Source organism: Alternaria ethzedia (genome assembly GCF_023757985.1).
Source record: "Alternaria ethzedia strain BMP 0044 chromosome Unknown scaffold_23, whole genome shotgun sequence".
NCBI lineage: Eukaryota > Fungi > Ascomycota > Dothideomycetes > Pleosporales > Pleosporaceae > Alternaria > Alternaria ethzedia.
In genome coordinates, this window is record NW_026056216.1 from 116,087 (window position 1) to 143,722 (window position 27,636).

At 52.4% G+C, this 27,636-nt stretch overlaps 9 protein-coding genes across 9 annotated transcripts; 4 read left to right on the forward strand and 5 right to left on the reverse strand.

Moving 5' to 3' along the window:
• Nucleotides 1-1,573: 1,573 nt before the first annotated feature.
• J4E87_007877 (uncharacterized protein) lies at nt 1,574-2,773 on the forward strand (the record flags this gene model as incomplete). The annotated part of the gene is made up of 3 exons (XM_049379470.1): nt 1,574-2,207; nt 2,279-2,413; nt 2,478-2,773. The coding sequence occupies 3 exons, from the start codon at nt 1,574-1,576 to the stop codon at nt 2,771-2,773; spliced, it is 1,065 nt and encodes a 354-aa protein (XP_049230698.1).
• A 623-nt stretch (nt 2,774-3,396) lies between these two features.
• On the forward strand, nt 3,397-4,200 carry J4E87_007878 (uncharacterized protein; the record flags this gene model as incomplete). Its single annotated transcript, XM_049379471.1, has 1 exon — nt 3,397-4,200. One exon carries the CDS (start codon nt 3,397-3,399, stop codon nt 4,198-4,200), a length of 804 nt encoding a protein of 267 aa, XP_049230699.1.
• Nucleotides 4,201-6,311: 2,111 nt separating this feature from the next.
• On the reverse strand, nt 6,312-8,343 carry J4E87_007879 (uncharacterized protein; the record flags this gene model as incomplete). The annotated part of the gene is made up of 2 exons (XM_049379472.1): nt 6,312-7,059; nt 7,130-8,343. The coding sequence occupies 2 exons, from the start codon at nt 8,341-8,343 to the stop codon at nt 6,312-6,314; spliced, it is 1,962 nt and encodes a 653-aa protein (XP_049230700.1).
• A 1,036-nt stretch (nt 8,344-9,379) lies between these two features.
• Nucleotides 9,380-10,687, forward strand: J4E87_007880 (uncharacterized protein; the record flags this gene model as incomplete). The annotated part of the gene is made up of 1 exon (XM_049379473.1): nt 9,380-10,687. The coding sequence occupies one exon, from the start codon at nt 9,380-9,382 to the stop codon at nt 10,685-10,687; it is 1,308 nt and encodes a 435-aa protein (XP_049230701.1).
• Nucleotides 10,688-10,875: 188 nt separating this feature from the next.
• J4E87_007881 (uncharacterized protein) lies at nt 10,876-11,912 on the reverse strand (the record flags this gene model as incomplete). The annotated part of the gene is made up of 2 exons (XM_049379474.1): nt 10,876-11,240; nt 11,288-11,912. The coding sequence occupies 2 exons, from the start codon at nt 11,910-11,912 to the stop codon at nt 10,876-10,878; spliced, it is 990 nt and encodes a 329-aa protein (XP_049230702.1).
• Nucleotides 11,913-12,276: 364 nt separating this feature from the next.
• J4E87_007882 (uncharacterized protein) lies at nt 12,277-13,089 on the reverse strand (the record flags this gene model as incomplete). Its single annotated transcript, XM_049379475.1, has 2 exons — nt 12,277-12,353; nt 12,405-13,089. The coding sequence occupies 2 exons, from the start codon at nt 13,087-13,089 to the stop codon at nt 12,277-12,279; spliced, it is 762 nt and encodes a 253-aa protein (XP_049230703.1).
• A 2,507-nt stretch (nt 13,090-15,596) lies between these two features.
• J4E87_007883 (uncharacterized protein) lies at nt 15,597-18,065 on the reverse strand (the record flags this gene model as incomplete). Its single annotated transcript, XM_049379476.1, has 1 exon — nt 15,597-18,065. The coding sequence occupies one exon, from the start codon at nt 18,063-18,065 to the stop codon at nt 15,597-15,599; it is 2,469 nt and encodes an 822-aa protein (XP_049230704.1).
• A 1,298-nt stretch (nt 18,066-19,363) lies between these two features.
• On the reverse strand, nt 19,364-21,223 carry J4E87_007884 (uncharacterized protein; the record flags this gene model as incomplete). Its single annotated transcript, XM_049379477.1, has 3 exons — nt 19,364-20,694; nt 20,746-21,108; nt 21,169-21,223. The coding sequence occupies 3 exons, from the start codon at nt 21,221-21,223 to the stop codon at nt 19,364-19,366; spliced, it is 1,749 nt and encodes a 582-aa protein (XP_049230705.1).
• Nucleotides 21,224-23,935: 2,712 nt separating this feature from the next.
• Nucleotides 23,936-24,520, forward strand: J4E87_007885 (uncharacterized protein; the record flags this gene model as incomplete). The annotated part of the gene is made up of 1 exon (XM_049379478.1): nt 23,936-24,520. The coding sequence occupies one exon, from the start codon at nt 23,936-23,938 to the stop codon at nt 24,518-24,520; it is 585 nt and encodes a 194-aa protein (XP_049230706.1).
• Nucleotides 24,521-27,636: the final 3,116 nt, after the last annotated feature.

The window sequence follows — 27,636 nt, forward strand, 5'->3', positions numbered from 1 at the left end:
GCAGGCTCCGCCCAGAATATCCCTAGGATGTCACCGTGGTTTACGCTATCTTCAACCGGGACATGACGAGACACGCGCCATTTGATTTCTACTGACAGCATGTCTCAATAACAGCGTTACTGTTCATGATACTCAGAGTACCTTGTCATCCCAAGAGATACTGGACAGGCCCGCAATGGAATTTGTCAATGGTTGTTGCTATCTAACACGCAGGAACCTGTTATCCGCGGCGACAGGCTATGCCTTCTAGTCTCTCTCCGTCGAGTCTGTCACTTGGTAAGACGAAAGGGCTTCCGAAGCCACAAGACTCAACACAAAGGATGCTCTCATTCCAGAAATAATGACCTCAGACAATGCGCTATCTCGAGATGGATGAGGGTTACAGGAGTACCTTCAAGCCATCTCGGAAGAGTGGACTTGCTGCATGGTGAAAGTGTGAGCCCTGCAAGAGTGTCATCGCTGCAGCCAACCTGGCTTTGAAGAGAAGGTGCAACACTTCGGGAGGATGGCAGCGACACCAACAAAGAAGAAGCAATGCTCACAACCATCGCCTCCACAAACCGATCGCTTACTACACTGCTCGCTGCATCGTTGAGTCCGGAAGTCCGGCATGATGCGCGACAGAGATGCCTCAGGAGTGCGGAGATGACAGGCGCAATTCCTGCGTCTGCGCTATCGCGACATCGAGCCCCTTTGCTTAGGCATTGTCGACAGCGACCAACAGGCGACTCTACGCGAGAGACTGTGAGCCTATCTGCCGACAGCGCGGCGTTCCTGCTCCAACGGGTGGCCCCACAGGCATGTAACGGGAAGGTCCACTTTAACGGGCGCCTGATCTCGAAACACCAACATCCCGAGGCTCTTCGCATTTCATGGGACCGCCACTCACCATCTGCTGTTCCTTCGCACGAGCATAGTTTCCGGAATTGAGCCGGACATACGGCATGGCACTGTGCCAAGCCGTCGTGTTTGCATGTGGCGTGCGACGTTCTGATTCGAAACTTGACTTTACGGTCGTCGAAACCTCCCACGCCTCATCGCTAGCGTACTACGGCAAAACGGAGGCTGAATTGTTGGTTCAATGAGCGCTAAGTGACGGAGGGCATGATCTGGTCCAGGTTCTCGAAGTTTGAAGCCTGTGGAGCAGCCTCACCACAACGCCTCTACGTCCATGACAGGCTAGGTGTTCCCGTCACGGAGGCACCACAAGCTCCTGCGAAGTCTATCCAGGGTGCTTATTCCTCACTTGGCGGTATTCCGTACTCCACTCTTTCATTGCCAAGTCTCTACTCAGGCGCCTAGGCCAGCACGACCATACACCAAACCCTTGACCTATACCGAAGCACGTCTCATGCAAGTGGACACCACCATGGATGTCGAGTAAGGGATTTCACGATGTGGTGGTTCGACTGGTCATGGAGGATGGTATATAGATTACCATCAGTTCCACTGCTGGTAATCTATCTCCATCAACGGTCTTCACTTCTTCACAGCTCGACGCTAGTCCTTCTTTACTCCACATTCTATTCTATTCTCAGCGCTGAGCGCCAACTTTATTTTAACTCCAATCACTATGTACTTCGCTGCCTCTTCCGTTGCGCTTGCCGCTCTCTTCACCACCGTGCACTCGCACGCAGCTATCTTGGCCGCCGTTGGAGACTCTGGTGAGAGTCAAGGTTTCCTCGTTGACCCTGCTATTGCTCGCAACTGCACTACCATCTCTCCTTGCCAGCAGGATGCTACCATCATCCGCGACTCGGAGATCAAGCAGAACATCGTCAACGCCTGCGGAAGGACTGAGATCGCCGGTAACATTGACATCGGCGAGCAGACCGAGAACGAGCTTGCTGCTGGTCGTATGGCCCAGGTTTCTGGCGGCTCCATGCTGGCTGTCACCATCCACCAAGTCAACGCTGATGGCGCCGGTCCGTTCGAGTGCGACATGGACGAGACTAGCAACGCCGTCACCACCTTCACCCCCCTGAAGGTGTCCAACAACATCCCTGGTTCTTTCGGTCTCTCCCAGGCCAAGGAGAAGGACTTTGTCATCAACGTCCAGATGCCTGACAACTTCAACTGCCTCGGTGCTTCCACTGGAAACATCTGCACCATCCGATGCCGCAACAACGCTATCGCCGGTCCCTTTGGTGGATGCTTCGCCGTCCAGCAAACTGACGGACAAGGTCGCACCGATGAGGCTGCCTCTGGTAAGTTCCACATTTTCTATCATCATCAGAAAGCGTCTGCCCTATCCTGTATCCATACTCACTGCCGCTAGCTGTCGACACTGCTCAGACACTTGAGGGTATCTCTGCACAAATTCTGCAAAACAAGAAGGATCTTCCTGCTGCTATCGCGGCGAACCAGGCTGCTGGTGCTGCGGGTGGCAATGAGGGTGCCAGTGCCATTTCCGGTGCGTTGCTTTCTCATCCGTCACGTCTTTACCTTCATGGAGTTCATGCTAACGTTTCTCTCAGCTCTTATTCCTGACGCCACTCAAGCTCCCAACGCTGGCAACGGCAACAACGGTGGCAATAACGGCGGTAACCAGAACAACGGCAACCAAGGCCAGGGTCAGCAGGGTCAGGGTCAAGGACAGAACCAGGGCCAGGGCCAGGGCCAGCAGAACCAAGGCCAAGGTCAGAACGGTCAAGGTCAGGGTCAGGGTCAAGGCAACGGTCGCCAAAACCAGGGCCAGGGCCAGGGCGGCTTCGGCGGCCAAGGCAACCGCGGCGGCAACAGGTTCAGGCGCGCCCTCAAGTTCTTCAGCTAAGCGCCTCAGCCTGACGCAACATGAAGAACAACAAACACACACAGCGAAACAGTACATAGCCGATTGAGGTTGGTTGCAAAAAGCGCGAGAATTATAAAGGCTGGTCCGTTTTTTACATTACTTACCACACTAACAATGTATATACCCTTTTTTAGTTACATATGGAGATATAGTAAAGGAGGATGGAGAGTGAATAAAAGACTGCTTCACCATTTTTTTTTTATCTTTGATGTGTTTTGATGCTGTGGTGATTGGACTTACAGGGTGTTTGAGAGAGGTGGAAGATGGCGAGACCAGATAGGCACCTACTAATCTGACATGGTCTTATGCTCCGAGACCTTCATATGATCGCAGTGTCGTCTACGTCTACGAAAGATATGCTTTCACCCTACCCATTCTCTTCCCGTCAACACCCGTCAATTCCATCACCAACAACATCCGCTCACACTGCAAACTTGCGCATGTTCACTCTCCGTGCCAAACTCCATGACAAGACACTTTCACCCCCCACCCGCTGACTATATCACATGCACCCCGCCTCCTCCTAACCCCTTCTCATCCACACCCACAACCCACTAACTCAACGCCCAACCAACAACTACACCCTTACAAAAACCAACATCATGAATCCTTTCGGCAACTCAGGCGGTGACGATTTCTTCAGCGGCATAGGCGGCCCCTTTGGCGGTCCAATGGGTGGCTTCGGCGGCGGCCCCATGGGCGGTATGGGAGGCATGATGGGAGGTGGCCCCCCTCCTATGATGGGCCGTGGCGGCGGTGGTGGTCCTATGGGCGGTGGGAATCCGCGTCAAGGCGGATACTCATTCTCTTCGACTTTCGATTCCTCGCGCCCTGAAGGCCAGCAATACCAAGAACACCACGAGCCATTTGGCGATTACGCTGGCAGCCGTGGTGGTGGTGGCGGCCCTATGAGCGGCATGGGCGGCCGCGACGGTGGTCAAGAACCCCCTTCTCGTAGTGGTCGCGGCATCATGTTCTCCGGTCTCTCACGCGCAGACAACCCCTTCCGCCAGTCCCGCACTGCCGGCCCCGCCAGCACTTCACAACAACCTACCTACGGCCAACAGCGCTACATGGACGATCGAGATTACACCCGCGGCGGTGCTCAAGATCCGCGGTATGGAGCCGGATACGAAGACCCTCGTGCTGGTGGACAGTATGGTCATGGTGGAGGTCCAGGCCGTATGTTTGACTATGGTGGTCGTCAACAACCTTATGGTCGGCAGGGCTACTACGATGATGAATCGGATTCAGAGGATGAAGGGTATAGGCCGCAGCAGCGTTATGCTCCTCAGCAGGCTTATGGTGGTGGTGGTGGTAGTTCGCGTCGTGCTGGTGGTGGTGGAGGAGGTGGTGGTGGACGCCAGTTTTTTAACTTTGATCGTAATGGGAGGCGGAATGACTAAGGCGGTGGTAGGGCGAAAGTAGGGCGATGGAATAGCTGAGGACGTATGCGCCCGGGCTGTTGTCGCCTTTTTCTTCTGTTTCCAAGTCGCTTGAGCTGAAGTTCCTTGACTGGCTTTTGTGTTGAACCGAGCCTTTCATGAGATAGCTTCCGAGAGCTTCTCTCGAAGATAATGCAAATCTGTAGTTTGAGCTTCGGAGTCTTCGCAAACATGACTGTTACGGCTTGTGTGGAGTCCTAGCATACATCATTTTTCCCTGATAATACATAGGTGCTCTGTAACGACGATCACTGTCAGCGATATCGACATCCTCGCTGTCTACCTGGCGCAGGGGTTCGTCATTTGCTCAGTAGACTAATCAAGACTTATAAATCGAGCATAGAAGAAGCTGTGAATGCAGTTGCCGGGGGGAAAGAATCGAAGGTGTTGCTGATACAATTGCGAGGTTACAGAAAGAGAAGTTGCAGCGAGGTTGCCCAAGGCCCCTGCTACGCCCATCCACCAATCACGGGCGATTCGTTCCTGCTGACACCTCCACCCCTTGCTCCGCGAAAACCGCCGATTCGTGACTGCGAGCAAAGATGTCGTGACCAACTGCTCACCAATGCGCTGTTTGTTGCCAAGAAGGACTCTTTCTGCATCCTGCCAAGAGTCTCTACCGCGAAAAGGCGGCGGCTCGCGCGTACTCGCGCGAGGGTGGTGTGACCCGGAAGATCGCCCAGACCCTGAGGCATCCTCGCGCATGCACGCCTGAAGGGGTATCTCAGAAAGATGGAGAGAAAGTCTGCGCAACCAAATTCAACTGTTTTTCTAGGCTTGTCTTACCAATTCTCTCAGCATCTCATGGGCCTTTGTAAGCTGAACTCGCAAGAGACGCTTTCAAAGCAACATATAAGCAACGGAAACGCTCCCTAGCGTCAAGGCAGCCCAGCCCTAACCGCAACCCACAAAAATGGTGACATTCGACTCCGCCTGCATAGTCATACGTCGCTCATCTCCACGTGCAGGTCAGCCGCGGCCGTAGTGCGAAGGACCGTTCGTTCACCCCTTGCTCAATGGCCTCAGGGCAGACGTCCTAGGCAACCATCTTGGAACGTATTAATACCCCCCAACGCCCCCATGCTAACATCCTTTTACCCATCTTGAAAGAAGGATATTACCTGGGCAAGTTCAAGCTATAGAGCACAGAATTACCGACACAACCAAGACCCCACACGCGCCGACACCACCGAACCTTCCTGGCCCCACATTCCGAGATCATCTTCCGCAAGGCTGGTCACACGCGAGCATCTATAATCACGATCACAACCACAACAACACTACGAACCAACAACCAACCGTCCAGTCCGAACATCCAAAGAATATCCCTCAAAGCCTTGTTTCAAATACCGACACACAAAATGGCAATCTCAACACACGCCCTCTCCCACCTCCGCACATACTCCACCCGCCATCTCCCACGCGACCCACACTACCGCCTCAAAGCCACTTTAGCAACAAGCTATGTAGTCTCTGCGCTCGCATTACCTTTTGTGCCGCCACTCTTAGAGACGAGGAGGGCGAAGGCGGATGGGAGTTATTTGACGAGGTATGTTTAGTTCTTGAATTAGATTTGGGGGAGGAAGGCGGGATACTTGCCGGATTGGGAAGGAATGCGATGTGGGGGATGAACGATGTTAGACAGTCGAGGAACTGAATGCTGACGTGTGAATAGGGAGAACGCGTACTGTTCGTCACAGACTCTTGGATGTGCGCGGTGATGAGTTTGGTTTAGGTAAGTTCATGGTGGATTAGGGAGAGTGAGGTAGTGACTGACGTTTATCGCAGACTTTCTCTTTGGCGGCGTATTAGCTGCAAACTTTTCCGCGATGCTTTTCTACATACCCGGCGTTCGTTCGTTTTCGAGAGGGGATCTACATAGAGACTGTGATCTGAAGCTGTATGTGTTGCATGAGCACATAGCGCTCCTGTGGTGATCATGATAACACTTTTGATAACACATGCATCATTAAAACTATTTCTAAGGCCAATAATACACAAGAGTACACTATTGTAGTTGCGTACCGACTACCGAAGTCGAACATGAACAGCTGTCACTCTCCCAAGACTGCTTAGTCAACGTCGTCGTTGGTGCTGGTGTTGGCGGGCTGTTGCTGGGTTTCCAACGCGTCGTGCATCTCGTCGTCGTCGTCATCCTCATCCGTGTCCTCATCCATATCGCTATCATACTCGTCCTCAGTAGCCACCTCCCACACAGTTGTAAAAAGCTCTCCGTCGTCCTCGAACACAGGGTTGCCGTCCTCGTCAAATACAGGATTGCCGTCTTCATCGATATACTGCTGAACGACATCATCGTCGAGCTCAAGATCGAGCGCCATGTCGTCATCCTCGTCAAGGTCATCGACCTCGAAATCCTCATCGCTATCTGCCGATTCTTCGCTTCCATCATCCGAGCCGAATATTTCCCTGAATGATGGGAGTCGGCCGCCGCGGTTCACAAGGCTATGCTTCATGGAAAGCGTTAGACGTCGTGTTTTTGACTTTAACAGGCTGATATCCACTTCGCTTAATTGGCCCGTTTCGACTTCTTCTCTGACAAGCGAATCAGTCGTCTCTCCGTCCTCATCTGTCACTTCTTTCCTGATGAAACTCTTAAATCCCTCCATGCTTGCATCGTACAAGCATTCGATTATAGGAACGCGCTCTTTGTGCAGGTACGGTGGTATCAAACCTTCGCTTTTGTGTAGTTCCAACGACATCTTCAGGTTGATGCCAGCCTTGTGCAGCTTGAACGCCTTTGCGTGGCGATTGCGAAGACGTTCCTCATCGCAGATGTACTCAGATTTTGCCGTGTCGAGCCTATGAGCCACGCAGGGCAAAGTCAGCGTATGATTCTAAAAGCAACGTCATCTTTGTTGTCAGGACTTACCACATGTATGATGATTGCAATAATTCGAGCGTGTCCAAAGATGGCAGAGCGGCGTAGTGATCGAAGTCAGGCGGCTGATCCCAGAAGTCGACCGGAACATCCCAATGCCGACGGACTCGAAGTGTTTGCAGGCTAGGGGGCGCTAGATCACGGTTCATGATGATAGCCTGGTGGAGGAAAGAATTCGTGTCGCATTCGAGGTACTTCAGAAGGTGGAAATCGCGCATACCATCACCAGGTGGGCGTATGCTGCGGAGCACCTGAGGGCTTTTGTCAAGACGCCAGCCAGGATTTAGATGTGTCAGACTTTCCAGCGAGTGCGCAACTGCGGAGAGAGCCTCCAGTGATCCGCCCGCGTCTTTGTTCAATAAAGGCTTAGCCCGCCTTGACCGGTTGATGTTGAAGACATTCTCGCCCATAGTTAACGACTTCAGGCGCGCGGGAGTGCGAAGGATGCTGAGCAGACTTTTGGGCCGCAGTTCGCACTCGTCAAAAACAAGTGAGGTCAGAGGAGTCTTCTTCGCATGCGTCGCGAGTTCTGAGATTTCAGAGTCGGGGAAGGCCACACAGGAGATGTGAAGGTGCTTGAGAGCAGGGTGTCGGAAGAGGCAATGGAACCCGTCAAGGTTCCAGAAGTCGGTAGCAGTACCGTGTGAGTGGATGGTCAAGTTCTCGAGAAGGCCCAGCCCAACTGTCCGCTCGAGATTCTTTCCCAAGCGCCGCTCAGCCGCGATCTTGTCCGTCTCTATTGGGCCATCCACGCAAGCTGTGTCGAGCGCACGGCGGAAGCGTTGCATATCGCCGTTGACCCAAGCCTGTCCACCATCGTTCTCCCAATGAAAGTTATCGTACGGGCTCTCAATATGCCACTCCCTCAGGTTGACCATACGAGCTACGCACTCGTTGAAAGTCGTCCTTATCTCGGTGCTGTCTTTTAGACTGTCGTCTTTGTATGAATACAAGATCTTGAGTGTTTGTACGGCGCGGACGCGTTCAGGACGCGATGTGAAGGCTTCGATGATGGCGTGGAGGTTCTTTACGGATAGAAGCTCGATTCGCTTGTAAAGTCGCTCTTCTGCGAGGTTTTGCATATCGCGACATGTCCGAGCGAGAGCGCATAGTGCCTTGTTATTGCCTTGGAGATGATCGATTACGACGAGAGCGAGTTCGTTGGGGAGCGCCGACGTCGCCGTGGCCAGAAGATTGGATGTCATGATGCGCGTGGTACGCGATCGCGGAGGCTGTCGTATACTCTGAAGAGACGGCTTTATAGCGATGATCGGTGGTTGTACTACTTGGGTTGATTCAATTGTTAGAATATTGATGCCTAAGTTGTCCTAGATATCTTAAGTCAATAATCGCGTGACGGAAGGCGTTGAATTTCCGGCCGAGAGCAAACACGTACTGCAGGCGATGGAAGGTAGCCGTGTTTGGCTACTGTGATACGAAGTCGTTAATCGGAGAATTTGTTGTGATGCGTGAAGAACGCGATTTTCCCACGGCGAACTAAATTATCAGATTATGCAGGGACGACGACGAGGGGCCGAGGCGGGGGTTGCAGCGCACGGGCCAATGACGTTGACGCGTCGTCCACTCACCCATCCACGCCTTCACATACGCCTTCAACACCCCCAGATGGCCACCACCGACCCTGTCGAAGCAATCTCGCGCGTTCGATGAGAAATCGAACGTGTGAACACGCCGTTACTTATAAGAAGCGCGTCTGAGAGGAAGAGCCTGGAGCATCGCGTGCCTACAGCAATGATGAGTGCATGTGTCGGGTTTCACTGCCACGGTATAGAATACAGCTCTGCTCCTTTCTATTTCGTATATTTCATGTTCATTCAGTAGGGTTGAGACTCATGCGGATGATGGAGCTGCCATCTCCGTTCACGCAAATTTTCTTTGATCCACGCGTCTGCAACGAGTATCGCATATTTTAATGTACAGTCTCCGGAAAACTCCGGGCAGTCGCCTAGTCCTACTCTCATCTCAGATGCTCTGAATTTGCTGTGTAGTTGGTTGCCTGGGCGTCCCGCTGTTTTGTTCGCACGACGACCTGAAAGCCTTATTGTTTGCCTCTCCACCGTCTTGACAGCAACTATTGTGCGCGAAAACCCTAAATTACGCACGCGGTCACCCTGAATTGGATGAGAGTACATCTTCGAACTGATTTTCGCATATTTACTTGAGCGCGCCTTGGTCTCACCTAGGTGATACTAGGTCGCGAGGTCAAGCTTTACGACAATCATGGAGCCTCCACCAAGCCCGCTCTATCTCAACGCGAACGCGAAAGGGAAAAACAAACGAGCAGTCGAAGATGGTTCTCCAACTACTGCCAAACTTCACGATTCCTCCACAACCGAGAGTAATGCACCTAACGTCGTCCGCCGCCGCCAACACCGCCGTCACAATATCGCTGCCGAGATCTGGGGCCCGGACATACCCTCCACGCCTATACCCCAAACTTCTACCGGTGGACCTGCCCCGAAGCAGCTTTTCAGTGTCTACAAGGCCATTATCCGACACCCGAACCTCTTCTTCCAGTTTGCGCTCCGCCTACCCTACCCCTCCATCGTCGACCTCTACGCCATCGACAAGGAGTTTCACTACCGCCTGAATCTATACAGCGTCTCCCTGATCCACGACTACGCCCGCTATCATGCGCCGCTCGCAGGCCACATCTTCAGCTGGGTGTTGTACCCCCGTACATGCATCTCCGATCCCATGCTCCGACCCATGGACGGCCGCGAGTGGCTAGCGCGCGACGTACCGGGCTTTCGCTGGGTCGGCATGATAGTCTACCGCCAGAAGGTCGTACGAAGCATCCTTACATACATGGCTCTGGAAGGACATCGCGTACCGGAAGCCTGCGAGGGCGCGCTGATGAAGTACTGGTGCGTCATGGAGCTCAAAGAATCGAGGACGCGTCGCTCCTTCCTTGAGGATCTCGATATCTGGACCGACGCCGATCTCATCAACATCCAGCTCTTCTTCATGAAACTCGACATGCGCTTCTCCGACCCCATCCTTGGCAACGGCGTCTGTCAGTTAGGCCCCATGTTGCTCGCTCAGAAGAGCTTGACTCCGCTGTGGGAGGCGCTCAGTGGTAAGATGAAGTTCAACTACGACACAACCAGTGCGATGGTCGTTGCGACATACCTCATGGATGATCTCGACTTCGAAGCGCATCCCTGGCTCGAAGACGTAGAAGACCATAGCGTATTGGAAGACCAGTGGGGTCTACTGAGTCTGGAGGGCTGGAATGAAGATGGCAAGAGGATGCCGCATGCTTTGGATCTTGTCATCGCTGAGAGTATCAGGAGGGGACTGGATGTGCAACTGTACTATCTGGACTTTGTCATGTACGGGTATGGGGATAGTAAGACTGGAGAGAACATCCCTGTGCCGGTGCAGTTGAGGGGAGATAGGAAGGTTAGGGTGCCGAGTGAGGGTTGGCCTTCGAAGGAGATGAGGCAGAGCACGATCAGGAAGTTGGATGCGCGCTTAGGGTCTAGGAAGGCCGCTGCTGGGGATGCGATGGACTTGAGCGCCTGAACGTTCTGGGGCGATGGCTTGGCTACCTAACTCATTGTTCTGGTTTTCTATCATAGCGACAAGTCCACAAATCTGTCCAACAAACGAAGTTTTCTAGTTGATGTTTGGTATTCTTCTATTATGACATGGAAGGTAGTACAGTGATGACGACTAGATGCAGCGCATCAAAGTCATTGGTCAGCCATCTCTCAATGTGAGGGTTTTGCCGTCTTCTTCCCTCGCATTTCCCACTTCGTCGCCATCTGCACAGCCATGTCCATGACATCCTGTAGCTTCATGTTGCCATCATAGCCCTTGGAAGCCATCTCATTGCACATGTCCCTCGCATTAACAAGGATCTTGTGCTGCTTACTATCGACTTGTGTGATGTCGAGATTGAAAATAGCCTTGTCGTTGGCAGTCTCGATGACGGCAATGTATTTGAGGGTCGGCGGCTCGACGGGTTTGCTCTCGGTGGCGCGGTCAGCAGTGGGGTTATCCTGACGTTCGGTGAGGGCTGGTGAAGGAGCGCGAGTAGTTGAGGGTGTATCCATAGCGACAGTAGACGCGCCGTCTGAATGTTGTTAGCTTGAGACATAGCAGAAGAGATGATACACATACCAGCAACGCTCAGGCTCTCGAGCTGGTGCGACAGTTCCCCAATGTTGGTAACTTTCTGATGGTCTTGGAACTCACCCTTGAAGTCCGATTTGAACATTCGCGCAAGGGGGTCGTCCCGCGCCCACATCAACTGAGTTAAGAAGGCGCGGTAATTCCGCTTGTTGGTCTCGGGACTGGACAGGAAACAGTGCTGGCTGTTGATACTTTTGTAGTAGTCCCTGGTAGGCTGCTTAAGAAGGATGGTTCCTCTGTTGAGGATAGCACCGTTGTCCCTCATTTTCAAATTGCTCCCGGAGAATCCAGTTGGCAGCTCCAAGTACAGTGCAAGTTCATTGCGTGTGTCGTCGAACAAGGGAGAGCGCGACAGCCAGTTTGATGCAGCCTCGTATACTTGCTTGATAGTCGTGTGGCATCGCGAGTGTTCTTTTACGATCAATGGCCAGGACGCTATGTCGTTGATCAAAGCGGAGCCGACATTGTGGAATGTTTCGGTGTCGTCAGTAACTCCAGGGACCTGGATATCTTGAATCGATTGAGCAACACAATAGAGAATGAAGTTGCAAGCCACCATAGTCTCGATTGGAACGATGACGAAGTCAATCATCTCTGGGGAAGTCGCGTCCATGATGGCGGGTAAGGGCGAGATCAAAGTTGGGACCGACTATCGAAGGGAAAGTGAGCGTACAAAGTCCTGAGCTGAGGAAGTCGTGGTGTTTTGTGCAATCAAACTAGTGCCCCACTGGAGCAAACAAATGACTGTCGCAGCCCGCACGGTCCTAGAACGCTTTGCTTGGCAGTGAACACTAACGGGGAAGGCAGCAGCCAGAAAAACATCACGTATCGGTTAAGAACAATAGAGAGGCAATTGATCGAGATGTAAGCATCTTAGATTTGGCAGCGCCCTCCCATGATGTACCTAAGGTTCACTACAACTACTACCTAGGTAGGTATGGATTGATCCACAACTACTTCTTATCCCACCACTTGTCCTATAGGCGCTCGGTGGGAGCTGGCGAGGTGGTGCGAGTGGTCGACGGAGTGAGCGTGTCGACAACGGACTCGGTGTCTAGTACGGTGTTAAACATGAGCTTGAAGGACCAGAAGAACGTCTACTTACCGGTCAGACTAACATAGTCGGAGGCGGGCTCGTCCTGGACTTCTGGTTCGTGCTCCAAGTAGACGCCCTTGAACTCCTCAGTGAACATACGCCTGAGAGGCTTCTCTCTAGCCCAGGCCAATGTCATCAGGAAGTCCTCGAAATCTTCCTGCTTGTGGTGATCTGGAAGCCAGAAGCACTCCGGTCGATTGGGGTCATTCTTGTAGGCGTCCATAACCCTGCGCTGCTCCAAAACGATGAGATCCCTTTTCAGGACGGTACCATCTCGATGTGTGGCCAATCCGCTGGCGAAAAAGCTTCGCTGAGGTTTCAGGTATATCGTGAGCCTCTCGCATTCCTCCACGAACGATCCGAAGAAGGAGCCAACAAGGCACTCGATTGCAGTCTTTATAATCCCGGTGATGTTGTTGTAAATGTGCGATTGCTCTTTGACAATGAGCGGCCAGACAGTGTCCTTGGAGTCCACTAGCTCTTTCGCTTTGATGTAATGCGCTAACATCTCGCTAACATCTGAGATCGAGGAAATGCCAATTGAAGATGTGCTGTTAGAGATGATGGTATAGACTTTAGCGAGGATGTAAATGCAGGAGGTAAGAGTCTCGATGGGGAAGAGGGCGAACTTCACCATCTTCTCTGCGGACGCGGCCGTGGTGGGGAGCGATGGTGTATAGTTGAGCGAGGCCATTGTTGCACGAACGTGACGAGGTAGAACGAAAGTATCAGGATTCTGTAGTTTATATATGGAGACTGACTTACGTGAGTGCCGCTAGAGCATACGAACGTTTAACCCCGCACGGTCCTGAACTGATAGTCAGTGAAGGCTAACGAGAAGATGAGCAGTTTCATTAGTCCACTGACAAGGCGGAAATTTAAATCGCACACCACTGAAGAGTTTTTATGACACTGGTTCTCGATAGCGACAGAAAGGAATAGACGAAATGTGATGACACATGATTTGGGCAAGAGTGTTGAGCATCGTGACATTGACATTACTCTCGATCAAGCTAAGATCTCCTTTGATCAACTAGAACCAATCTATTTGCAAGCTTCACCATCTATATCCCGGCGGATTATACTCGAAGGGATCAGGTGGAGAAGGGACGTCCAAATGCGGTGCACTGATATACATACGCTCCCGTGGCGCCTTCTCGACCCAAGCCAGCATAGTCAAATACTCTCGATGCGCTTTCCCATGTTCCTCAGAGCACAAGCCCTCGACCGAAAGCGAGCAGTCCAAATAAACCTCAGGTACCTGCTGTCGAAGCGCAATTCTCACTTCCCTCATTTGTAAAAGACCACCATTATCCACGATATAGCGTCTCGGTTTGAAGGTGATCGGGGCTTTGAGGTAAAGCTCCAGATTGCTGCGATGCTGGAGGAAGAGCGGGGAGTTGTCTAGCCACATGCGCGCCTCCGCCTCTATCTTGTGTATGTTCGTGGCCAGGGGTGCGTCGCGATCAACGACCAGAGGCCAAGTGTAGTCGTTTTGGAGGATCTGTTGAGTTAAGGAGTAAGAATCATAAAGCGTACATTCGCTTGGGTTCTTTTCGAAGTGGTTTTTGTTCGTATTATTCATGATCGCTTCTCGTGCTGCTCTCAGGATGGTATCACAAGCGACCACGAACTGTACCGGGACGACTGCGAGTATGACATGGCCTGGGGCTCTCGGGGGTACATAGGGCGGGCGGTCGTTGAATCGAGCCGCTGAACTCATTTTCGTGTTGATGATTGATGTTTCGTGTCGAAGATGAGAGGTCAGGATCCGAGAGCAGCTCTTAGACATAGCTGAGGCGGTTTATCAACAAGCAGTTTGCGGTGATATAATAGAAAGGTCACACCTCTATAAGCGCGAAAAGCAAATAGCAAGCAACATCAGGCATCTCCCAAACCCCTGCCAACGCCGCAGCCTTCCCACAACCCCCATCCACATACCCCACGCCTACCTTCCCAAAACCCCCTTACCTCCTTACCTCCCCCCTCACAGCCAAACCATCCAACCCCACCCTTTCCATATCCTCCGTAATCTCCCTAAGCACCATCTGCCACGGCACCGCCCTAGGATCATCCCTTGGATACCTCCATATCATCTGCATAGCATACTTCGCCTCCTCAAACCGAGGGTGTTGTTGGGCATACTGAGGAAGTTGGGCGAGCCTGTTCGAAACATTCTCACTGTGGTGTGAGCCCTCGAAAGGGTTCACGGGTGCACTTCTGCTGCGGGAGTGGCCTGGGCCGTTTCGGCGGGTGAAGTGGGGAGGATGAGGTGGGTAGCTGGGGGGAGGGTCTCTTCGAGGGTCGGGGGCGAAGGAGACGTGGCGGGGAGGTGGAGAGGAGACTGGTTGGCGGAATGGGGGGATGGTGTAATGGGGACCGTGTAGATTGGGTGGGTAGTACATTCTTCCTGGATGAGTCTCAATGGGTTCGTAGCGTGAGCCATCGATGGGTATCAAACCATCTCGCAGCATGGGTCGATTTGGGGATCGAAAGTCATCAGTATCATGCCTTGAGCCGCTTCCGTAGCTTGTTTCACGAGTTCTCCAGTGTTCAGCTTCATACGTCGACCGTACAGACGCAGGGGAGGTGTCGGCAGACACGGTGACTGTATGGCGTTCGCCGGTACTCTGACTGCGAACGTGGTAATGCTGTGGATGTCCATGTATTTTTGAAGAAAGCCAACCCATTGCGTTTTGCTATCTTTTGGTAAGAGCTTTGTTGAGTAGAGTCGAGGGTAGGAGTGGTTGACGTTGCCTGTCTAAACAATGCTCAAGTTGAGGAGGGTGTGGTTTAGTTCGACGAGGCGTCGGTGGGAAGAAGTAAATCGAGAGAGGGTATGCCGATGGAATATAAACTTCTAATCCTATGGGCTGAGGGGAGTGGCCGTCCGGCGATGGCGACTATGAGAACGGCGATTCATGACTAGAGTGAAGTGCTCGAAAAAGAGGTGAACGGGAGTGTGCAACGAATGAAAAGATGATGTGAAAGTAAGGACAACCGAGACGATGTCGTGTATGTATGCACCTCTAAGTGATAGTAATGATGTGAAGATTGGACGTATACGGAGGAACGCTCTTGCCACGGAACCGGGTGACATATGCCAGTAATGCTAACAACGACCATGGATATCCAAGCACCCGAAAACGCCATGTGAAATGCAAGAGACAGCATGTATACAACCATCTAAACAACGATACATCATCTACGCAACATATAACTCAAGTCTGGTAGCCCAGCCAGAATACTCTTGATAACCTGTTCTTCGTCGTTTTTCCGTCGTTGCGCAGAATTCGTAGCCCCAGTAAGCGGCTGAATAGGTGGGGGAGTTACATTCCGCGGAGGAGACCGCGTAAACGTCTTTGCCGAAGACGCAGCACTGGTCGGTCTTGGAGGAGTCTCAAAGACGGAAAAGGGATCTGATGGATCGCGCGTGGCTGGCGCAGACGCTTTTGCGGCAGGAGCAGATTCGAAGAAAGAGAAATCGGCGTCCGCCCAAGCATCTATGGTGGGTTCATCTCGTGCTATGGGTGCTGGAGGCGGAGTGCTAGGCCTGGCAGGTTCCGGCTCATGTGTGTTGGACGTAAACACAGTAAAGTCGTCATCTTCCGTGCCGTTCGTACTCGGCTCTTCGACCTTCACCTCGTTGATAGCGATTTCGTTTGTGTCAAGCGCATCGCGCGCCGGCAATACATCAGCTTTCACTTCGGCCTGTGGAATGACTTCAGAAATCGGGTTTGGTGGAATTTCGACCTTGCTTTTCTCTGACGTGGCAGAAACAGAGCGCTTGGCGGGTTTCAAAAGTCCAGGTCCAATAGGTCCTTGTTCAGCGTGGAACGGAACAAAGCTCTTCGGACCAAAGATCGCTGATGTTGGCGATATGGTACTTCGCAGGCGCACGATATGCATCGCTTCGGCTGAGCGGTCCTGGGTCGGTGGAGTCTTGGGTGGTGATGCTGAATTCGACACCGTACTGTCGAGCGTCGCTGGTATGGAGCTTGAAAAGGCTGAGGGGAAAGTGGACACTGTAGGGCTTGATATCATCTCACCCCAATCATCGTCATCTTCTGCAGGCACATCCGTACGTTGTTCCTGATTGGAAGTGTTGGTGTCGAGAGCAGTAATGCCTCCCCAAGGACTTGAAGAGGTCGTGGTTGGCTCAGGAGGTGGGATTGCTTTCGTTGCGACAACCGGCGTTTCACTCGGCGTTTGCCCATGTGTTTCCCCAACATCGCGTGTCAGGTCAATTGAAACTGCACGAAGCTCATTCGCTTGTGTAATTTCGACAGCATTATGCTTAGGCGCGACAGGCGGGATTATAGGCGGTAAACCGGGACTGTCCTGCTTCCAAGGGTCTACTGTAGTAGTGGGAGAACTCCAGTTGAACGCAGCCGGGGCGTCGGTAGACACGGGAGGCATGCTTTGTCGAGCTGGTGCAACTTCAACTGGTCGTGGTGTAGGAATGGTAGTCTTCGTGCGTAGATGTCCTCTTGCTGTCTTGGGCTCCGGAGGCGCAGGTGTGTCCCAGTAGAACGAAGCTCTGGCTCCCGGACCTGTACCAGAAAGGCGATCTTCGCGTGCCCATCTTGCCACAGTCTTGTTGACTTCCGACCTGACTTGAGAGCCTGCCCATGTGACCCGGATGTAGTTGTCATCTGCATTCCCACTGTTGAACTCCCTCATGGTCTGCTTGCGCGTAAGCCGGTACCAAGCTTTGCGCCCAGATGTGGAGTACACCGGATCGTCTGGAGCTTCCTCAAGTAGTTTTGTATCGCCGCTGGAAGGGAAGAGGTCGCCGAAGAGGTCTGTATCGAGTTGGTAGGTATCGGCGTCTTTTGGGGCAGTAGCGGCACTCGAAGTGGCTACTGGCGATCCATGGCGGGAAGCGGTTGACTGTTCTAAGGTCTCGTCCGAGTCCTCTTCAGCGCTTTTTGAAGGTTCCGGTGGTCCAGAAGGAGCTTCCGTCAACAAAGTATCTTGCGTGAAAGTCCCAAATTCGTCATCTGTGCTGTCGCTGCTCGAGCTTGAAGCATCCGCTTCACTGTCCTCATGGCTTGCTGCCGCGTGTACTTCGTTAGGCTTCGGCTCCTCCACTGCAGTCTGCTGCCTGCCAGCCTCTTCTTCGAATGATGTCCGTGGCGATTCGACCGGTGCCTCGATGCGGCTCGTCTCGGATGGGGACGTAGAAGGTCGTGCAGAAGAGTCATCGTCGGGTTGTAATCGATTGGCAGGAGCGACCGCGTCTTGACCGGGAGACGTGTCGGGCTGTATCGTAGTCGAAGTGTCGGAAGTGTCCGAGGTTACATTGTCCACATCGGAAGTATCTTCTTGTCCACCCCACGCGTCTTCTCGTGTCGGCGATGCATGCTCGCTCTCTTCTTTCAGATCCCATCGCGGCCCATCGTCAATTGCCCTCTCATTCTTCGGAGGACTGGGTTCAGCTATGCGCGTCTCCGTGAGTGCAGTCACGGCGGCATCACGTCCAGATGACGTAGTCCAGTCCCCAAAGCCCTCGTCCTCATTCCCCCACCCAGCATCGTCCAGAAAGCCATTCAGTAGCACCGGCGCAGGCGCAAGAGTAGGCGGCGGTGGTGAGGTCACCTCGAGCTTCGTCGGCGACTTTTGTTCGTCGGCATTGTTGTCTGCCCACGGGTCGCCCCAATGATCCATGGTCGGGCTGCCGCGTCAAGCGTCATAGTGAGTCGCTTCTGCTAGAGAAGCATCACCAAAAGTGCAAGCAATCGAGAATTAGTGGGCGAGGTAGGGCAGCTGCGAACGGGCGAAGGCCAGCTTACCTCGGGGACATGCAGGCTCTTGCCAAGCCGGGAGTCGGACGTCGTGCAGCCGGCGAACTTCATTCGCGATCAGGCGGCCATAGCTTTCACCTACACCCGCGACAGTGACGATGCGCAATCACGAAATTTCACAAAGGTATATCGTGACTTGCAAACTATGGAGGTTACCTTTCTTGGGGCTGCGGTAAGGGCTCACGGCATGGCCTGTTTACCGGGGAAATATCCTGCACATCGCGAACTCACAATGCGATGATTACTCACCAAGCATCTTCTTACTCTATACTTCCGCTGAGCAATATTTTCACGAACCATGAGGGATTATTGGAGCTAGCATGTCAACTTCCACCAACATTCGAGGGTGTCATGCTCCACAAACTTACGTTCACTTGGTCCGCCAACTCCGCAATCCAGCAACCGCTACTATTTACGCGGCATGGAATTCAGGTCAAAACTACGGGAAGAGGGTAGTAGTAGGTTCCCGATCCAAGGTCCCAAAACGCAGAACGAAGTTACCCAGATATACCCAGCCACTATTGCCTGTCAAGGAAGCTACTATAGTTGAGATGTTCCTCCAGCGCAATTTAGGAAGCCTACAAACCATCTGTGGGCTTTCGCTACTCATGTCGTGGTTCTTGCTAGGATTTTTTATCGCCAGAATACTGGACCCCTATTGAGAGTCGTACGCCGTGCCAGCATCCCATCGCACTCCGGTTGGCCAGCGTATTGACCACGATCACCACACCGGATGCCCGCCATTCCGTGTGCTACACCAACCGAGTGGTAGGACCCACAGCGGGCCTAGATCGACGTGCAGTAGGCAGCTGTCTGTGCGTACTCAAGGTAAGTTGCACGGACTGCCCAAGCGGGCCGATACCCAAGTATATATCGACTGTCAAGCATCACATACAAGGATTCCAAGGTTGAGATCCGTCCAAGACGCAACATGAGTGGCATTGAGCTCTATCAACGCGCTATGCAAGAAAGGAAAAATGCTGTGATGCTAGCATCAATGAAGAACATAGAAGACCAGGCACTCAAGACATCTAGACATGTCGAGGGAAGACCAATAAGACGCCGAAAGACATGCAGCGTCGGAAATCAAGACGCTCTAGATATTACTCCAAGATCCACCGCTTTTCAAACTTGTTGCTGTCGTAATCGTTTTGAGCGCTGTTATCGTACAGACTCAATGATGGAAATGTCGTCTACCGCATCCTCGTCCATATCATGATGTATAACCTTCTTGAGGGCGTTGTCGATTTGAACAGCGCCGACGTCTTCCTTGGGGACCCAGAAAAGCTGGATCATGCCAAAGATGGCCGCGGCAGCAAGAGCGAACCAGGCTGCCGCAGATCCGCCGAGCGAGTAGATCAATCCGATCAGAGGAGAAGAGATGGTTCTCGCTAAGCAGCACGCTGACATGGCGATACCGTTGACGCGACCGAGTACCAGAGGTGAAGGAACGGCGTTCTTCATCAGGATCAGGGCGCATGGGAAGACGATGATACCGAAGAACGCCTGCAGGAAAAGCGAAACGTATATGCCCGGGGTTATGAGTCCGTGGGGAAGAGCGCTGATGAAAGGTACGATCAGGTATGTAATCGGGTAAAGAATGATCATCCAGATGAAGGAGTTCCAGACACCAACCCACTCAACAAATGGAGGGAAAATGAAACCCTGGACGAAGAGCGTGATGAAGCCGTTGACCGTGAGGAACTTTCCCACATCGGGCAAGTCCAGTCCTAGTCCACCCTGGAAATCAAGACCCTTGTTTGCAGGCGTGTCCAGAATGTAAACAGGGAGAATCGAGATGAAGGCCATTTGATGGAAAGCGAAGATGGCCATGGCGAGAACGATCATAACTACAGTCCGGTTGAACGTCTTTCGGGGTTTGGGGGTTGGTCCACCTCGGATCGGGAGCACGTCTTGCTGGACCTTGATCGAATGCATGGTTCCAAAAGACGAGCGGCGGATGTCAAAGTTTTGCGCGAAAGGCATGGGCATACCCTCTTCCAGGAAAGAAGCTCGTTTGCGGATCTGTCGAATGCTGCCAGAAACTGACATAGAGGCCAATCGGTCGCGCGTAACGCTCAACATGGAGCCACGATGTCTCATGGACCCAGCGGTCGAGCCTCGGGCGTCGCGGTTCGCATGCTGGTGGTTTGAGGGTGGGGGAAGGAGGCGGCTGCGCTCGTTTGCGGGGGTCTCGTTGATGGTGTCCAGATGGTCGTGGTAATCGTGGTGGTCCTCGATGCCGTTCTCGCCCTCTGGCTTCTCTTCCCGGACCAGGGTCTCCTCCAAGAAGATCATACCCTGGAGAATGGCGAGCAAAATTCCAATAGCGGCGATCAGGTTAGGCAGAAGATACGGGTAGCGTCCGAAAATGCCATCCTGGTCGAAAACGTTGGGGTAAAGTCGCGCTGGTTGAGCGAGGAAACCACCCATGGCCGAACCGATGATGCCGCCCACCGTCCAGACGAAGGGCTGTGTGGCATATGCGCGCGCTATCTCGTGTTAGCTTGACCTGCCTGATGCGGACTGCGCGATTTACTTACGCTCGTGGGCTGGGTTCTTGACCGACTCAGCAACCATAGTTTGCATGATTGCGACATTTCCATTCAGTGCACCGCCGATGAAGCGTGCAAGCAGGGCGACCCAGTACGTTTCCGCAACACCGAACATGAGACTCGATGCGGCGACACCGAGCAAGCCAATGAGCGCGACAGGTTTCCGGCCGTACACATCAGACACCATTCCCCATAATGGGGCCGTCATGGCCTCAGCGATGGCGTACGCTGACACCAGGAGTCCCGCGTAGAACGAAGCATCGTGTTTGCTGATGCCCAGGTCCCGCACCATAAAAGGTGAGTAGGCGAGGATAGAGTTGAAGGCGAGAGGCTCGGAGAATCGGCATATCCCTAAGCGGTGGTCAGCGACGGTCCAATCAACATGACATCACCTGCAGCCGCCATACATACCGAGAATAAGGAGCTGCTTGGTGGGGAACGGCGCGTCCTTTGGATCAGGAGGCATGATGGCGGTATTACGATTAGTAGAGAATGAAGGAGGACGAGTTTCGCATAATAACAGAGGATGGGAATCAAGGTTTTACGGGCAACAGCTTATCATAGCGCCACTAGGTGAGAGCAAGCGCGGGCCGACAGATTCCCCTCAATACAGCACCCTGCACCGTGCCCCAACTAGTGTTTCCCGCATTCACGATAAACGTGCTGCAGCCTCGCCGTTCCCTGTTAGATGCACACACAGGCTCGCTTGTGCCGCCTCGATTCCGATTGCTCGAAAACCCCCGGCCGTTGCGCTCGCGGTTGGGCAACACCCCTTCGAGGAGCGCACGCTGCGGAACTTGGGACCGACTGCGCGCAGCTCGCCGACTCGAGCAAATTTGGGTGGCAGATTGGCTGTTTGCAGGTGTCAATCCGCCGATTGACTTTTACTAGGCTAGATCTCGGGCGCGCTGGGGGTGGGTTACCCTTGTCGTTCGATTCATACGTCATGGTGAGAGAGGCTGCCAAGGGGTGCTGCAGTTGAGGCAGGCAAAGCAACCCTGTCTCAACTATTGGCTTGCTCACCGTACTTTCCACCGTCGCAGCTTGCACGGCTGGCGCGGGCCATGGAATCTGGCATTTGCTTTGTTCGACAAAGACAGACATCGACAACGGAAGCACCGATCACTCTGCTAGCAATGCCTCTGCTCCGCGGTGCGAGCATCTGACGGGCTGCGGGCATTTCCCACAAGGTCGTGGTTCGTTTTAGATTTGTTGAGTAACATGTCAAGTCAAGCCCACGCGTTGCTGGGTGGCGCTACAAGCGTCACGAGGCGTCTTTGCTTCGACACACCTTCCTGTGTGCCATCAACAACTTCACTCTACTCTGCAGCCGATGCGAACCCTCACATCTTTGCGTAACCTCGCGCGCCAATGGCAGCCCCAGGAGATGACATGCATCCTCTTGCGTTATCTGCTGAGGCTCACGAGACCCAATCGCGACCAGCGCCTTTGTCTACCCCGCGAGCGCGGTCGCACCTCTCTCTGTGAGCGGTGTGACGGAGCGCTACTCGTACCCGGATCCGATGATCGCTGGGCCGCATAGTCGTGATGATGGTTTGGTCATGTGATATCGCGTCAAGTCCATGCTTAGCGCCCGCATCTACGTCAACGATCTTTACTTTTCTCAAACACGATCGTATGCCGCGGACCACGACCTGTCCCTGGCCACCTCACCACAACTACCGAGATGACACCAAGCAGCGTTGCCGCGGCTTCGCCAATCGATCCGATCATCTGTGTGTGCGGGTCGCTTCCGTGCGCGAAATGAGCAGCGATCTGTCTCATCTCCCAGTCCGGTGCCTGACGCTAGCAGTCATGTCAATAGAAGTAGGGGCTCTTCCGTTGTTCTAGATGTCTTTGTGAGTTTCGGACATGAATTATCGCGGTTTCATCTCACAATTCTTCCATTATACTCCCAGATGGTTGCGGATCCCAATTGGAGCTCGGCATGTTTCAACAGCTCGTTGACTTCATCGACATTACCTCGATGATGATGACAGTGCTGCACAGCCTTAAGCCACCCCCACCTCTTTCGTCGACGCGCTTGGACTCGGCCTGGAAGTCGTGACGAAGATGACTGCCAGGTCCATGCATGTATCCCGAGGTGCCATCTAAAGCGGCCTAGTCGGCTCGCTTCGTCCCGACGCGGCTTCCCAGCCCCCAGGGCATACCTTGGGACAGTGTCTCATTGTTACCTGGTAAATGACAGCGTTATGCGACGCCACCATGGGGCTGTGTTCTACCATTTGACAAGTACAGTCGCTCGCCCCCACACTGTGTGCTGTCAACGAGTGCACTATTTACGCTCTGGACCTCCGCACTTGCCTAGATTGTTCGTCGCCCTTGTTCTCTTCATCAGCTCCCCTTAATCCTGTTTCTTGTGTCAAACTCCCTAGCTTTGATCTCGTATTTCGAACAATGAGTAGCGCATACGTGGCATAAAGACCTGTGATGAAGCCGATCTTATTACGCCGTCAATGCAACAATCACGAGCTTGAGGAAGGCCAGCTCTAGACAGCAACTTGTAGAGATGGGGTGCGCCTAGGTTACAAGGTCTCCCCGTCCGCTTTTGGGCATCAGATGGTTTATAAGATATAGGAAATTGAGGAAGCTGGCGCTTAATCAGAGGCCATGAGAGCTATCTTCCAAGTAGACACGTAACAGCATCGCAGACGATGCATGAGCATAGTGGCTATGAAAATGCTAATCTCGATGACTAAGTCTGCTGACTGCACGAGACGCGGCTACTGCAGATATACCTTGTGTATGCATGTTGAGTGAACTACTCTCGAAGACCCATCGCTCTTGTATCTTCAACCACGGGGTCCTTTAGCAGCTCATCAACCATGACGTCTCAAAACGCGTATTCTCTTCCCTGGGTGGCTGCCACCTCGAAATAAAGTCACAAAACGGTCCATCCAACAGCAGTCTGTTCTATTGTCTGCGATCAACCGTCATGTTCCTTCACTTCCAACTTGCGTTTGCTCATCGCTCCTATTCTTCTCCCTCACCAAATACACAGTCACCACGTTTTGAACACAGCTTGGCGGTATGATAACCCAACTCTAGATCTCATGATATCTCAAAAGTTTGCTCCACAAACCCATCCACCTCATCTGAAAAGAAGCCGCATTACCAAATCCTCTCTCCTCTTCATATCCCCACCAAACACCCTACCATGTCGACCTCAACCCCCCACCCCTATGCCCAAATCGCCTCCCTCAACAACCGTCTCACCGCGCTAAAAATGCTCATTCTAGACTACCGCAAGCTCATCGAGCGAACCCTCCTCCCCATCGCCCAAGAAACCATCTCCGACGCCAACAAAGCCCAAGCCGACACCGAAGCCCATCTCGACGAAGCCCCAAACCGGAAAGAAATGCTCGAAGAAACCGCTGTTTACATGGACGGTCGCACCCACGCCAAAGCCCTGCTCACCCGCTTCGAAGAGCAGATGGAGGCGTTGGAGGCATATCAGAAAGCGCAGCTAGATGACTTTTACGCTACTGATATGGGGTTTGATATGCTGAAAGCTGATGTTGCGCCGCATATGATTAGTCAGGAGGAGACGGCGGTTGTGTTGAAGGTGCGTCAGGCTGGGAGGCAGTTGTATGAGTTGGCGAAGAAGGCGGATGAGGTGCTTGCCAAGGAGATGGTGGAGGAGAATGAGGTTTGGAAGGAGATCTTTAGTAAAGAGGAGAATGAGGGGTTTGCGAGGGAGTTTATTGAGGTGGTGGCGGGGTGGAGTGGGGTGAATCGTTGAGGAGTTGAGATGCAAGGTAGTTTTCTGATGGCTTTTCCAGGTATTCATGGGCTGAATGAGGGTGTAATATGCCTCTCAGTGTTCTTTTTGCTTTTCCCATGCAATCTTTTATCATCAATTCTGTTACGAAGTAGGTCAGGAATTCTTCTTATAGTCCATCTCTCGTGCATAGATGTCTAAAATTGCTAAACCTTGTTAGTCCATTAAGTGTTTGAGTTTTCAGAGGAGTTAGAAGAAACCCATCTTGTATTAACCATACCACTTTACCCATCCAATAAATACAGTCTACTCGAAGCCTATCTAACTCGAAGCCCATGTAACCCAATAAACAGGCGCTCTAATAAAACAACCCTCTCCAACTCAATGCCTCTCACTGAATCCCTCTAAACAAACTTCTCAGTGTCGCGAGCCCCAAACATATCTGACCTCGTAGACCTAGATCAGGTCTCATACTCTGTACCACGTCTTCTCTCCTGGGAGCTCCAACTCCTAACCGGCGGTTTATACGGCGGGTTCGCATCTCGGCGGACTCCGCAAACAGGGCAAACGTACACACCATCTTCATTACGCTCACATGAATTGATTGCGCGGCAGTCTGGGTTAGAGCAGATCCAGTCTCCCTTCATCTTCGGACAAACGAAGTAAGCGTTCTGGCATTTTTTGGTGTTGCTCTTGTCGTTGGCGTAATCGCACAGACCGCATCGGTAGTGTTCGGAGTGAGGCATGGTGTAGGGTGTGTGTTGGCTGTTCGTGCGGTTGAGGTCGGAGACGATGGTTCTGATTGGGTGTTGGTAGCTTTGGGTGCGAATGTACTGTCCTGAGAATCCATGGCTTGTTTAGCTGGGTAATCTATTATTACTGGAGAATCACTTACGAGCTCGAAGTAGGCTATTAATAAGGGTTGCGGTTGTAGACCTGCTGACAACCGAGGAAGATAGGTGATGGATATTCGTTGTTGTTGATAGTCTTGAGTGTTGTGTTGTATGCGTTGTTTTGTACATTAATAGAGACCGCCAGCGAAGTATTTTATGCCAATGAAGATTCACATATCGTACTGAGAGGTGATAACCGCACTTCATAAGACACAAACGAGACGTGAAGTATGCCATCAATTAATGGCGGATGGAATGATATCTCGACGTCACAGTCGATTGCACCTGGCTCATCACATCATTCAGTGCAATCGAAACATCGAATCAACCTAGTATTTCAACGGTGTCACGACCTGCAGGGCATACTCCTGGCTTCAATGTCGTCAAAGTAACGCAAACCGTTTTTACAAGGAGGACTGGGTTCTTTACTCTTCACTTCTTTTCCAGTTCAAAACACAATTGTTTAACCATTATTACCATTATTACAACCAGTTAAAAGACCGTCATGTATGATACATACTACCTCCTCCGTTGACCAAGATGTATAAGGTACCCATATTCCGTCTAGTCCAACGCGGAGATACCCAACCGAAATGAATGACCTTGGCCGATATCTCCAACTCCTCTGCACCTTAATCTTTCCACCTCCGCCCACTCTGTTATTGTATTCAGATATTTGGCGGTCCTGATTGACCAGGAGGGTGCGAGGTGAAGGTGGACTTCCCGTGCCTGTCTATAGCACCAAAATGTCCAGGCGGCCAGTCCGGTTTGTGCGGGTTGTCCTTGTCTTCACGGGTACCACAACCGCAAACACCGAATTCATCGTCTGCACGTCGGTGGTCGGACCGTACGATGTTCTTGCAAGACGTGCAAACCCAGTCATACTTCGTTGCGGAACAGCTTTTCATGATGGGGTTCGTACATTTTCCCTTGTGAGATTCCGGATTGGAGTAATTGCACCAAGCGCAAGCCCATGTCAATTCCCCGGGCATGTTTGGCTTTTCTTGCTGGGGGATTTGAGGAGACTTGGAGGACGAGGTAACGTGGTGGTAGCTTTGGGTGATGCGATGGCGTTTTCAAGGTTTACTTCGTGAAGTGATAGGTCGCCTTCTGTTTTTGATTGAGGGATGCTCAGTCGAGAGCAGTAGTTTTGACAGGACGAATCAATGTCGCTACCTTGCTCGATGCAAATTGTAAGAGTATATAGATGCTCGTGGTTGATAAGTAACTTCTGCTGTTGTGATGCACCTAGATAGAAGGCGCGCAAGAAACGCAATTTATACCGGTGAAGACTCACACATTTTGCATACTCACAACCACATCTGGCTCATCAAACTACTCATTACAGTCAAAAGATTGGCTCTATCGAGTGTTTCGATGGAGTCGTTGCATTGAAGTCACTGACTGATGATAACGTCTGACTGAACATGGCGGGGCTGTACTACCTACAACACAACCGAAGTGACGACTTAGAAGACTCACAGATATAACACCTGTTGTATATAGATAACGCCTCGTTTCTATCCCGCTATTTGGCCCGTGATGCCGCACTGACCTAAAAGTCATTTTGTCGCTGTCGATGCGAACTAGCATGTCCGTCTAAATATCACTCTATAAACTCCGTATAACCCGATCCAAACTGGGAATATTCGACTTTGTCATGTACATCTTCCGTATTCGCATCTTCGGCGTTGGACACATGGGCAGTCTTTCGCAGCGCACTTAAGCGAGCTGTCTTCTGGACCCTGACTTCGTCATATTACGAAGTGTCGCTTTCCATCCTTCGAATCCTTCGCATCCTTCGCACCGATACACTATGACTGCTCATCTTATCCACCGTATTGCTCACAACCCGCCCGCTCCCTCTCCCGTAAAAGTTGATCTTCAGCGCATGACCCTCCGCTCTTCACCTCCCCTCATACTCCGTCCCCTTCTTCCTCTCCGCCGAGCTCCAACTCCTGACCGGCGGCGTATACTTGTACTTCGCATCAAACGCCGCACCACACTGATCACACCTATACACGCCATCCTTATCACAGCCCAGTGTGATGCGCACAATGTTTGGGCATTTGGCGCAGAACCAGTCGCCTTTTGATTTGGGGCAGTAGGCAATATTGTTGAGGCAAGCGCCGCTGTGAGAGGCCGGGTTGGGGAAGTCGCAGCCGGAGCAGCGGTAGGGTGTTGCTGACGGCATTGTCGAGGAGTTGAGATTTGGCAGTTGGACGTGGGTGGTTGGTTGCGATT